This window comes from Glandiceps talaboti, chromosome 7, assembly GCF_964340395.1.
Source record: "Glandiceps talaboti chromosome 7, keGlaTala1.1, whole genome shotgun sequence".
NCBI classification, from domain to species: domain Eukaryota; kingdom Metazoa; phylum Hemichordata; class Enteropneusta; family Spengelidae; genus Glandiceps; species Glandiceps talaboti.
In genome coordinates this window covers 13737213-13749774 of record NC_135555.1, presented here as the reverse complement: position 1 = coordinate 13749774, position 12562 = coordinate 13737213, and the positions used below count along the sequence as shown (strand labels likewise).

The following is a 12562-nucleotide window of genomic DNA, read 5'->3' as shown; positions in this document are numbered from 1 at the left end:
TGAAATGTTTCAATAATAGTTTCATGGAGTATTTGTTAAAAAGGATAACTAAATTTCAATGATTATTGAGAGTAACATGTAACCCAGTAGAAAGTTAATATGACTGTGTTATTAAAACTAACTGCATTCCGTATTTTGTATGTCTGTCTACAGAATGGTTAAACACCAATACAGGGCTCTGATCAATCAACATAAGAATACACTGGATGGTGATTTGCTGTGGAAATACTCAACACTGAGTGTTATAGAGAGAAATGACTTGGCTAAGAAGATTGGTACAAGTGTTGACCAGGTATGTATCACAGATGAACTACAGTCAGTGAACAACACTATGATCTACATCTCATTGTTTACGAACCTCAGTAGCATATATAGAGGGGTGAGGGGTGGGGTGAAAGATATACAGATTTCCATACATGTACCATAATGGGGCAAATTTGATAAAAATTGTGTGGATATCTAGAACACATCACATAATATTGGTGGGAACCTCAGTAGCATAAATGGAGGGATGGGGGTGGGGTGGGGGGTCTGTTGTGGTAATACAACGTACAGATCACCATACAGTGTATCGTAATTTTGGTTTGAAGACAAGAAGTGAGGTAAACCTGGTAAAAATTGCATCAAGATCAAAATCGTGTCCCATAATTTTGGTGGGTTACCTCCCTATATATCTGGGCATCTGAGGTAGATTTGAGCTACTTACTACCCTTAAACATTGACATCCGGTGATGTGAGCATTTTAAACATTTTAATCATTAATGTCACATGTCATTTTCTCATTCATATTCAGTTCATTAAAGCAAGCCAGTCTTTCTGACAAATGTGTTCTCTTCTTGTTATCTCAGATTCTTGATGACTTAATGGATGTGGAACGATGGACTGCTCATTTTTAGTATAGTGACTAAATGACAGATATATATATATATTGGCTGATGTGGATTTTACAATGCACTCATCATATATAGAGATCCATGGACAAAATATCAACCTCAAAGGTCCATGTCTGAAAAAAACAGAAAAACAGTTGCCTAGCAGAGCTATAGTAAAGTTGGTCCTTGACAAAAAAATAGTCCTATGTATTCTTATATGGCTCCACTGATAAGATAACACTTATGCGAGGACTTTGGATGCAAAAAAATGGGTTGCACTGAGGAGCTTCAGTCCAAGAATCAGTATTTAAAACCAAGTTGGCACAACCCAAACTCAGCAGTACTGTCATTCAGTACCAGAGAACTTGTAAAATGATTGTCCTTGAGGACGCAAGGAATTGTGTTCCTGATAATAAAAAAAAAACCAATCCTCCAGGATGTCTGAAGTGTATCACTATTCATAAGCCATCAAAATTATGTACTTATTTATGGGGCAATGTAGGCCTTTTTCATTAGTTTTGAAAAGATACCTTTTCTGGTCTCATCAATGCTGCACTAAACTTCTCTAAAAACTTGACAATTTTGATACTGTCCATAGGAGAATGCAAAGTGGATCGATTCATCTCAAGGGTTGGAATTTGTCCATACTGTTTCAAAATACATATTATTTTTATGAATTTCCCATCAGCACACATCTACCAGTTGTATTGCAAGTACACCACTTCCTCCCCTTCAGATCTGATATTACTACCCCCCCCCCCCTTTATATCTGATCCAACTAGTCCTTATAGTTCAGTACATGTAGGAAATATGGATATATCTTAATAGACAATATTTTGTTAGCGAGCAGATTTCATTCAAGGTGTGTAACTTTCAACGTACACTTTATTTTCTTTTTAACAAAGCAGTGAAATATATACTTGTCAAATGTATATTTGCATGTAGAGAAGTAAAACATCTTTACACTATAAAAAGTTACTTCTTGTCTTTTTTTTGGTGGTGCGAGTCAATTGAAATAGGATGGTAGTTTTAATAAATCTAAATTCTCTGCCAATTATTAAAAACATCGTTATAATTTAGTAACCATTTGAACACACCACTCAGTGAAAACCTGTGCATCTGTTTATGAGTCTGTAGGCATTTCCAGACTGCAAACAGAAAATTGAGAATACAGCGCCCTCGCTCACATCGGGGGTATCATCACCTCATAGTACCATTTCTGTAAGTGCTTTGTCCGTTGGTATTCTGTAAAAGTTTAAAATCAGGGGTGTTTTTCATATTCAGACATTGAGGAAACAGCAGGGCGCTATGATTAACAGAGTAACCTATATCATGTATACCCCTAAGGTACACACAGACAGGAAGTAGAGCACCACCATGGCAAACTCTGCAAAGGCCTATTGTATGAATATCACTGTAACATCATTTTACTAAAGTGGTAATCAGTCAAGGTTACCAGATACAAAGCTTTCAACACTGGAAACGTTGCGTTATTCTACATAATGTCTTTATCAAAATAAACCATGCATGTGAGTGTTACCTTGTAACTCTATATACCAAATGCAATTATTATTGACACACATTACATATATTTTCAATGACACTCCTACTAAACAGCCTAGTCAAAGGGAAAGAACGGACAACTGTTCAAATATAATAAATGTTATTTGGCCTGTGAAGGCTGTGATTGAGACAAGACCATCATCATGGTTGTAATATCTTTGACACTAATTACAGTCATCACATCTTGTGTGAAAAGGCTAACGAAAGAACACAAACAAGTCTTCATACACCACACAGTCCCCCCCCCCCCATACTTCTGTCAAAGTGACTTGTTCTTTATTTAATGTACCCATGTACATGTATTGAAGTTTTAGTTATCCAGTGAATATTGATTTTTTACTACAAATATGGCTGCCATACGGTCAAACTTCCATATGTCGTAAAACAAAGTAGTGTGCATATGTCACAATATGGTGTCAGTCACATTTGTGCCAGGTTTGACTGAAATCAGATAGTGTATGTTAGAGAAACGGTGTGTAACAGACGAAAACAACATAATAGCTCTCCTGGGCCAAACAAAACACAAGAAATCATAAAGTTTTCAATAAGACTATTTCTTTATATCTCTACATCAAACAAAGTAAGTAGAAAACGAAAAAAATATAAAATCTTCTCGTTTTTTGTAAAACATGCAGTCGAGTTCCATCCACTTTATTGGCACTAGTCTTTAGATGTTAGGTATCCTTCATAATAAAATTAAATATATTACACAAGTTTCATGGCTTCAGTGGTCATTCTTCAGTTTTCGTATTCGTTTGTTTAGAGTTTGTTTCATTTTTAAACATCCTTGCATCCTGTGGTATGAGATTTGGTACTCCGTTTGGTAAAATGGGATAGGCTACTCCCATTGTGTCATTCACAAGTTCATTCTTCTCTTTGTCATAGCTGTAAAAAGTTGAAATTTTCACGTGATTAAACCCAGTTATTTATAAAATCATATGAGTTACTTGTAACCATGGTGGCATCAGTATATACTTGCTACATGTTTATACCAATTTGACACACCGCTCTTATGATGACTTGTAACAATTTCTAAAAACAAAAATATTTGTTCTCCTGTCCCTGACTTTGTGGTGACTCGCGGGAAAAACTTGTTTTATATTGTTGTGACCCTCCACAATAAAATATTTCATTCAACTGTGTTAAATGCAAAATACTATTTCACATAAATCATTCCTTTTGCTGAATTTCACACTGATTGCCTTTTATTGTGACCCAAAGGCTGTGCCAAAGTCACAAGGTATGCAAGGCCCAACCATGGAAGTGGGTTATACTTCCATGGACCAACTAAGTCACGATTGTGTGTCTTTCCCGACTAAACGGCCCACAAATGGCAGTACTTGAATATATTAAGACACGGTGCCCCCCCCCCCCCATGTAGATTACGTCACTCACAGTGTGTCAAAGGTTACAATATTTTGTGATAAACAAGCATCACCGTTCATACTTTTTATACATGGTCTAGGGCTTCCGGTAGATCTGAGCTGCATGCAATCTACTTCTATTCTAACTTTCATTTAGAGGGAAAGAAGGAAGGAAGGGCGAGCTGTAAATACCCAACTCCTCACTGTGATGTGCAATACAACCGCGCGGTTACAACCAACTTGCGAGGGCGAGCAAAACGATTTAGGTGTTTGTCGTACCGTAAGGGTTTCTTTGAGAGTGGACACACCAAAATGTCTAATAGCTTCTCATCAAAGTCGTTCTTGGCAGTCATTACAACACAGTCCATGTGGAAACTTCTCACCACAAATCTTTGATGCTGCGAGAAACGATTAACAAGGCTCGGCATCGACTTTCGTAGGATTATTGCTGCCATTTTGTATTATTTCCTCGCCTTTTGCATGTTTTGGCGGTCGTTGAGGGCTCCCTCCTACACATGTGTTACGCATGATCGATCCGACGAGAAACTTAGGGACCGGGCAGTTTCTTCAGCATGGGGGCGGTGGATTCTTACATTGGGCTGACAAAAAGTCACTGACCCCCCCCCCCCCCCCATCTGTAAAACCAAAAACAGGCTGACCCCCCTATCACTTAATTCTATATATAATATTCACATGGCAGGTATTTTTTTATCGTGACTCAGTGTGGACTGCTTGACTGTCTTGCATCTACTTTATAAGATCCCGGGTTAGTACTATCATAATTATAATTATTGACTACACAGGGTAAATACATTCCAAAAGGAGTTTAATAGCATCTTGACATTGAAAGGTATTGTAAAGCTTGAGCAGGGAATATGTATATCTCTTATGGGGGTCCTAGGGGGTCTCCCCCTAGAAGCCCTGGAGGGTTTTTAAAATCAATTTTGAGACTATTCAGGCCCTTTCAGACAATAATTTCCAAGCTTTACAAGACAGCACCAACATGTAAAAAGAAAAAATATTTTTAAAATATAGTTTGATAGCATCTTGACAGTAAGAAGTAGGGGGAAGAGCTTGAGACTGAGATGTGTACACCTCATGTAGTGGTAGGGGTCCTAGGGGGTCTCCCCCTAGAAGTCCTGGAGGTTTTTTACTCTGAAAAGTCAATTTTGAGACTATTCAGACCCTTTCAGACAATAATTTCCAAGCTTTACAAGACAGCACAACATATGTAAAAAGCAACTACACAGGGTTGAAATATTTTTGAAATATACTTTGATAGCATCTTGACAGTAAGAGGGGAAGAGCTTGAGACTGGGATATGTCCACCTAATGTGGGGGGGGGGGTCCAAGGGGGTCTCCCTCTAGAAGCCCTGGAGGACTTTTACTCTTAAAGCCAATTTTTAGGCTATTCAGATCCTTTCAAGCAATAACTCATTCCATTTACAAGACAGCACCATCAAGTATCAGAAACTATTCTTTATAACTTACATAGGGTTGAAATATTTAAATGGCATCATTATAGACATGTAGTAAAGGTCAGCACATCTACTGGTAGTATCATTGGTATGGGAGATTTGGAGTTTAAGGCAATTTTAGACTACCTTGGCAAACATTTCACATCTTTAAAAGACAATATCATCTCAAATTAGAATTGGGTGAAAATATTTAAGAAAAGTTTAATACCATTATGACAGTAAAAAGGTTGTTGGTGCATCTGATTGTTGGTTGAATGCATGAGTGACCTCTGGGGGTGAGAGAGTCCTTGGGGGTTTTTCTCCTGGCAGATCCGCAGTTTTCTGCTTCTATTAAGGCAATGTTTAGGTTATTCATAGCCTTTGAGGTAATATTTCCAAGCTTCGAATAGCTATCGTAAATGTAAGTTTTAAATGAGTTTCCCATGTCACATAAAAATGGCCCTGTAACATTGGTATAGTGGCATTAATATTGCATGTATAGTAAAGTCACCGGTATGTTAGAGAACTTTAGGTGGCCATACCTAGTGTATAATAGAAACTGGAATCTAATGAGATGTGGTGATTTGTAGTTTCAATAACATGTAGTGTCCAAAATGGAAAGTGTATTAATCCCTTCTGACAAGTTCATAGTGACGAGTAGGGGACATTTTAGATTACACGTAACTTCTTTTATAAACTATATATGAAGATTACCATTACGAAACCTTCAAGTTCACATTTGCCCCAAAGTGCAATATAAGTGAAGCACTGATTGTGAAACAGCCAAGCATTTACATGACATGTTCTGTAACTAGTGTGGTAGCTAGGTAATACATGTATATGTATATTTATAGTTATGCTTGAACTAATAAATAATATTAAAGAATTCATGTAAGAAACAGGGAGAAGAACAAATGTTTACATGTACCACATTTCAGACAAGGCTATATGCCATTGTAGAAAAAGGCCTAGGATTGTTTTCTTCCATCACAATCCAAAACACAATGACTCCCCCCATCCACAATTTGAAAAAGCATGACCCCCTACTGCCAATTTCAAAAACAGGGTGACCCCCCCCTCCCAACCCACCCCCCCGGTCGAAGAAACTGACCGGTCCCTTATATTCATAAACATCGCATCGTGACAGAAAACCGCTGAATACGGGTAAGCTGAGAGCGGTAACCAATTGCAATTTCCCGTTACCATGGCAGGTCAGGAAAGGATGTCAGATGTGTTGAATCAACTGAATCTTAACCAAGTTACCCTGACGTTTGAAAGGGAGAAAATCACCCCAGACATCGTTGGTTTGTTGTCCAGCTTTGATTTCGAATGTCTTGGTGTGCATAATCGTGCAGACCAAATAGCTCTACGCGCAGCGTGTAACACATTCGGTAATGAGCCTCCAACGAAAGTCCGCCCTGGTACTAGTGGTGCGCCACAGTTTTTAGTCCCAAGCAGTTTTTTGGAATATCATCTTATGGAAGGGTTTACAATATCTGAAATAGCCTCCATGTTAACTGTGTCAGAGAGTACAATTTTCCGTCTAATGCGACAGTACGAGTTAAATCAGATAGATTTTACTGACATCACTGATCGAGAACTTGATGTTCTTGTACGTGAACTGAAAAAGGAAATCGCGTACTGTGCAGAAAATATGTTGTGCGAAATATCATACGAGTTACTCGAAAGACACAGTATCATAGTGCAATGGATGCGACTTCGGGATAGCATACACAGAGTAGACTGTGGTGAAAGTGTGGAGGAAAAGAAGAGGAGGGAGCAACGAACCCGGGGAGGATGCTTTCTCCGGAGTGTGTACAGCGCGAAAGGATCAAATCGTCATTGGTACATTACTACCTATAATAAGCTAGTTCGATGGAGACTTATCATAATTTGTGGAATTGATGATGGCTTTAGTCAAGTTCCTGTAATGTTACAATGTGGAGACAACAACAGACCTGACACATTGCTGAAGTGCTTCAAGGATACTGTACAGAACTGTGGGCTTCCAACAACAAGAGTTTGGTCTGCCCTTGGAACGGAGAAGAATGCAGCCATTGATGAATTCATGATAGAGAAACTTGGACCAGGGCGAGGAAGTGTGTTAACTGCTACCAGTGTACTTCGTAATCAATACATCAGAAGACTACTGGCAGACGTGTTTAAAGGTGTCGCGGGTCTGTACTATTATCTCTTCCACTACATGGAGGATGAGGGGATTTTAGACCCTCTAAACGATCTTCATCTTGCAGCTCTTCATTATGTCTATGTGAGCAGAATCAATGACAAATTGGAACTATGGAGAAATGTATGGTCAGATCACCATAAGCGTCTGACAAGAACGTCGTCATGCCGTATATCGGTTGCTGGCCAGCTCCAAAATCCAATTGGAATTGATAACAGCGTTGAAGATGATGTGGAAGGTGTTGATGTCGGTGACAATGATGATGATGATGAGACAGATTTCTTGGCGTCAAGACCAATACTGCAACCGCTGTCATTTTCACTGAGTGCTGAATGTCGAGATGAACTTTCCTACATGTCCTATGCTATTCCACCAACCATGGTGTCAAACAACCATGGCATTGAATTGTATAAGAATACATTGGCAGTAATCAGAAAACACATGGGCAGTTACTAAGTTGATGATGAGGGACAAATGTTTGCAACTTCTCTGTCAGTGGAAACCCATATGATAACATCCTAGTAAAGTGATCTCACTTGTGTATCATAATCATTTATTCCATTCATATCAGGTATAAACTAAAACAATAACACAGTAATAGTTTGAAAGCTTAGACTTATAGTATGTAAGCTTGCAGTAAGATCTCAGATCTGCACTTGGCGTCAAGACCAATACTGCAACCGCAATCATTTTCACTGAGTGATGAATGTCGAGTGGTTGCAAAATATTAAGCCCAAAAGTGATGACGTTACCGCTGTGTGGCTAGCGCCCTCAGTGGCAGCTTTGGGCTAAGCAGAATAGACGAGTCATGTAGCATATAGAAGTATCAAACTTCAGTGGCTGTATGGAGCCCTTCTAATGTGGTAAATTTGTGCAGTATTGCCAGCTGACAAAAAGCTGACTGACTACAATATATAGCATCACCACCACTATGATTATATTTAACCCTCAATGAGATCTAGACAAATGTTTATGGCATCCATGTTTACACTTTAGTCATTGACTAGCTATTTACTTGCTTTGCACTAGTAAGTTTGTTTATGTTTGATTACATTTAGAGACATCAAGTACTGGGCTCATAAATTGAAACAGTTTAATGACATTACTTTGCACATTATGTGAATATTATGAATTATTGTGAGACAGTGGAATTGCTTATAACCTTTTTAACTTGGGTTAAAAGCGTTGATTAAGCATTATTATTAATTTGATTTAAATTGTTCTAGTAGGTTTTACTGACATGATGACTCTCTGTTGAAAGCTAGTCAGAACTTGTAGAAACCTTTTGAGTTGAGTTTTGTTGAGACTATCCAGTTTTCATTTGGGGTGTTTTCTATTACAGTGTAATAAGCATACCTTTGACATCTTAACTGAATCAAGTGTTGGGTTTAGTGGAGGGTCTATGGTTTAGTTGACAGCATATTAGGAGTTTCCACAGCACTCCATAAAATGTATACTAAATTATGTTATTTAATCATTATATTATACCTAAATACCCAGTTAGAGTTATGTCAGAAATGTTTGTTCACTTTTCATGGTTTACTAGATAATCATACAGGGCTCGAAATTAACTTTTTTCCATGGTAGTTCCAGTGGGCTATGAATTTCAGAACTTGGTAGCCCAAGGATGGTGACCAATATTCTCATATTCCTGAACTGGAAACAGAATTCTTCTATTGGAAATACATGTATGTGTGTTATTAAAATAATGTCCGTAAATCTTCCATCCTTTAAATCATTGCATAATCAGTGCTAGCCTGAGTAGGCTACTAGCTGCAAATTATGGTAGCGCCATGACAAGAATTGGTAGTCTATGGATATGGGACTACTGCTAATTTCCAGCCCTGTCATATGAGCAATGTACTAGTTGATGTATGATTCATTGTAATAATCTTGTATCAATGCAAAGTAACACTTACTGCATACTTGTTGCACGATGTAGAACAAAATGCGAGACAAGTAAGATTTTATTTGAAGATAAATATAGTTACTTTTAATGTGTAATAGATTTGTGAGTTTGACAATAAAAACAATTCAAGACAAAACTTACAAACCATTTTCAGAATAAATACAATGGTAGTGGTGATTGTTGGTTCATTTACATCATTCTCATAAGCCAGAGCACTTATTTCTGCTGAAGCAACGAGGAACTTTAATGAAACCACGGCCTCTTGGCGGGTATGTTTTGGATGGTGCCATAAAGAGGCTTGTCAGACTGTGGTTTATTATGTTCATATACATACAGTTGGTAAAAGTCATCGGCCATTTGATAACTCAAAGACTTGTCGTAACTAGACCACGATAAATCATCTCTGTACTTGCCACTTGATGGCATGGGTAAACACAAACCTCACTCTGTAATTTTTCTTATAAAACAGTAAAAGTTACAGATTTTGTCACATTCATCCACAAAATGCTACTATCAAGGCTCTTTAAATCTTTCTTCAATAAAATTGTCAAAATAGTTGGTGAAAGTAATCAAGAAATGTGGGTTACAGTAAATAAGTATGAACAACATCAAAACTGATTTACATATCCTCAGTATGCCTTAATTTGGTTATCAGAAGAAAAAAAGAAGATTTTTTAGTGTGGCCACTAGGAGTGCTGTTCTGAGGCAGCTTTTGGGCCAGGTGAATGCCACATATCCTCCCTTCAAAGAATCACCATTTTCCAGTGTTTTACAAGAAACGTTGGTTGCATTCTCAACCAGTCAAATCATTCTGCTAGCTTTGTTATATTAGGAACCAATGGAGTTGTTGATCGCGCCAAACATTGTTGACCCCTTCATGTAATGCCATCTGATCTAGCCCTCATTTATCCTCATATTGGGAGTCTCTTGTTAAACTTTCAAAACTAACTTCAAGGTCAGTGCATTGTATGCTCCCAAGGGAGTTGTGGAAAGTATAAAAGACTTGTGCCACTATAGGTTCATGCCTGGGTTGGTATAAATGACTCGTGGTACTATAGGTCCATGGCCAGGATAGTAATTGTAAAGCAGTACTATATAAAACAGTATTATCATTTTACATTTGAAATGTTTTTGGATAATAATGATGCTCAACAATGAACTAAAAAGATTAGCAAAACACAACTTTTTATAATACAACAAATAAATACTGTTTTCAGTTCATCTACATAAAACATGAAATGAGATGTAGTTTTTATAATGGAATGTGGTACATCACTCAATTTTCTTTACTACCATGATCCGAGTCTAGTGGGCGAACTCACTACCTGTCTAGTACACAAAATGCACTCAAAGTTCTCTGTTGGCGAATTATACGTTAAAACTGCTGTAAGAAAAAACTTATAACATGTTGGCACTTTTACTCTTGTAATGACATTGCATCTACTTATGATAACACACTCTTCTACACTAAAATATACATAATCTCATATTAAAGGGGAGAAAGCCACAGTAGGAAATAAAGGTAATTACCTATATTTTGGATTAGAGAGTCATTTCATGATTTTTATATAACTTGCATTGCACACTTTTTCTAATTGTAAAAAAAAACAATGCATGGAAACCTGTTCATTCATTGTTCAGTAGAGGTCCTTACCATGGACACACATTGGAGTCAGCAAACATGCATATATGTAACAACGGACTATAAATATTCATGACTTCTAAGTGCTTATTACCTTTATATCTTTATTTCAGTGGCATTCCCCTTTAAGTTTTGAAACTGGCGACCCACTTCTGCATGACTGGAATAAATCTACCTATGTCACCCTTGAGGTAATAAATAATATTTTTATAAAAATTCATATTACAAAGTTACGTCAGTTTCTTGTTTGCCCACAGAATGCATCCTCATACAGCCTCTCTTACAGTTCATTAGTGGAGACAATTGATATAGATTCCTATGTCATCCTGACTAATTACATGTACTTACAAATTTGTGAAGTGAATACAAATATTGCGTGCAAGTAGTTTGAAAAATTAACTGAATAAAATGGTGGGTACTGTACAAAGCTGAACACAAACAGAAGTCCGGTGTAACAGCATGACTAATAAATATATGTCTTCTCAAGGCTTAGAACAAGCAGGATGTATACATGTATTACAGTACGTTTATCTTTCTGGTACTGTCACAGATTTGGAGCAGATCTCCCCAGTCTGGTTCTGTGTTGTTGTAAATCCACCATCGCTTTTTGTGCACCTGTCTGTTCCCAGTGCAATGGATTACCCAAAGTCAATGTTGTAGTCCAATTGGTCAATTGCCATGGCCACTCAAGGTCAATGTAGTAATTCAATTCTTAATCAATTACTGTGGTTACTCGGGTTTCGAAACCAATGTTACCATGGTTACCCAGTTTCAAAGTCAATGTTGTCTATTGAACATGTCAATCTGTATATTATTCAGGTTCAGAGTCACTGTCATATCTGAGTTGTTCATTCCACCATCCTTTTACTTCCTGTGTTACCGTTGTACTGACATATGGGTTAGTAGCCTTATTAGACGGTTGGAGTGTTGCACCGGTAGGACTGCTGGGACCAACCTGGCTACCCTGACTAGATTTACTACCTACAAAATTATACATAGAAACAAAAGGAACCAATGGTTAGCTTACTAGTATTTGAAAGTTTCCAAGTAAGGGAAAATACACCAATCAGCAGAATTAACTCACCTGTTACTATCTTGCATCAACCAATCACAGGGAAGATGACTAGGTTTACCCACCTGTTAATACTTGTAACTCACTAATCATATGAAAGTTGGTTGAATGAACTCACCAGTGTATATCTGTAACTCACCAATCATATGAAAAAACTAACTCACCTGTTCCTATCTGGAGTCTCTTACTCATTCTTTTAGCTCGTAGATTAGTGGCTGTCTCTGTCTCTGCCATGGCTGTGATGGCACCATCTGATAACGTAGGACTTAACAATCTACGGGTGCTGGGAGACATCTAGATGAACAAACACACATTGAAGATATATCTAATGTAAACAAATACCTTATGAGCTTTAGATAACTGAAGATGAGATAATATTGAACATTTGTTTTTGGGGTATGGAATGGAGTGGACTCGATAGGGTTTTGACATCTCTCAACATGTATCAGTTTGGTAATTTCAGTAGGCATACATACTTAGCAAGTAACATACTTAGCA

At 37.6% G+C, this 12562-nt stretch overlaps 3 protein-coding genes across 3 annotated transcripts in view; 1 reads left to right on the top strand and 2 right to left on the bottom strand.

Moving 5' to 3' along the window:
* The window catches only part of LOC144437152 (cleavage and polyadenylation specificity factor subunit 1-like), a 32775-nt gene extending 31230 nt beyond the window's left edge, over positions 1-1545 (top strand). The window contains exons 41-42 of the mRNA XM_078126017.1: positions 154-292; positions 849-1545. Of these exons, the coding sequence (XP_077982143.1) occupies positions 154-292; positions 849-896 (187 nt within the window). The 3' untranslated portion in view covers positions 897-1545. The remainder of the gene's footprint in view (positions 1-153; positions 293-848) is intronic.
* A 1467-nt stretch (positions 1546-3012) lies between these two features.
* On the bottom strand, positions 3013-4254 carry LOC144438322 (UPF0434 protein Mmar10_2939-like). The gene is made up of 2 exons (XM_078127390.1): positions 4079-4254; positions 3013-3320 (listed from the first exon to the last, which is right to left on the bottom strand). The coding sequence occupies exons 1-2, from the start codon at positions 4252-4254 to the stop codon at positions 3167-3169; spliced, it is 330 nt and encodes a 109-aa protein (XP_077983516.1). The 3' UTR covers positions 3013-3166.
* Positions 4255-9486: 5232 nt separating this feature from the next.
* The window catches only part of LOC144438221 (sodium leak channel NALCN-like), a 29383-nt gene continuing 26307 nt past the window's right edge, over positions 9487-12562 (bottom strand). The window contains exons 38-39 of the mRNA XM_078127262.1: positions 12229-12358; positions 9487-11973 (exon numbers count right to left, since the gene is read on the bottom strand). Of these exons, the coding sequence (XP_077983388.1) occupies positions 11804-11973; positions 12229-12358 (300 nt within the window). The 3' untranslated portion in view covers positions 9487-11803. The remainder of the gene's footprint in view (positions 11974-12228; positions 12359-12562) is intronic.

Coding starts and splice junctions, on each gene's coding strand:
- LOC144438322 (XM_078127390.1), bottom strand. CDS start 4,254: ATGGCAGCAATAATCCTACGAAAGTCGATGCCGAGCCTTGTTAATCGT. Junction 3,321..4,078: donor CTCTCAAAGAAACCCTTACG/GTACGACAAACA, acceptor AACTTTTTACAG/CTATGACAAAGAGAAGAATG.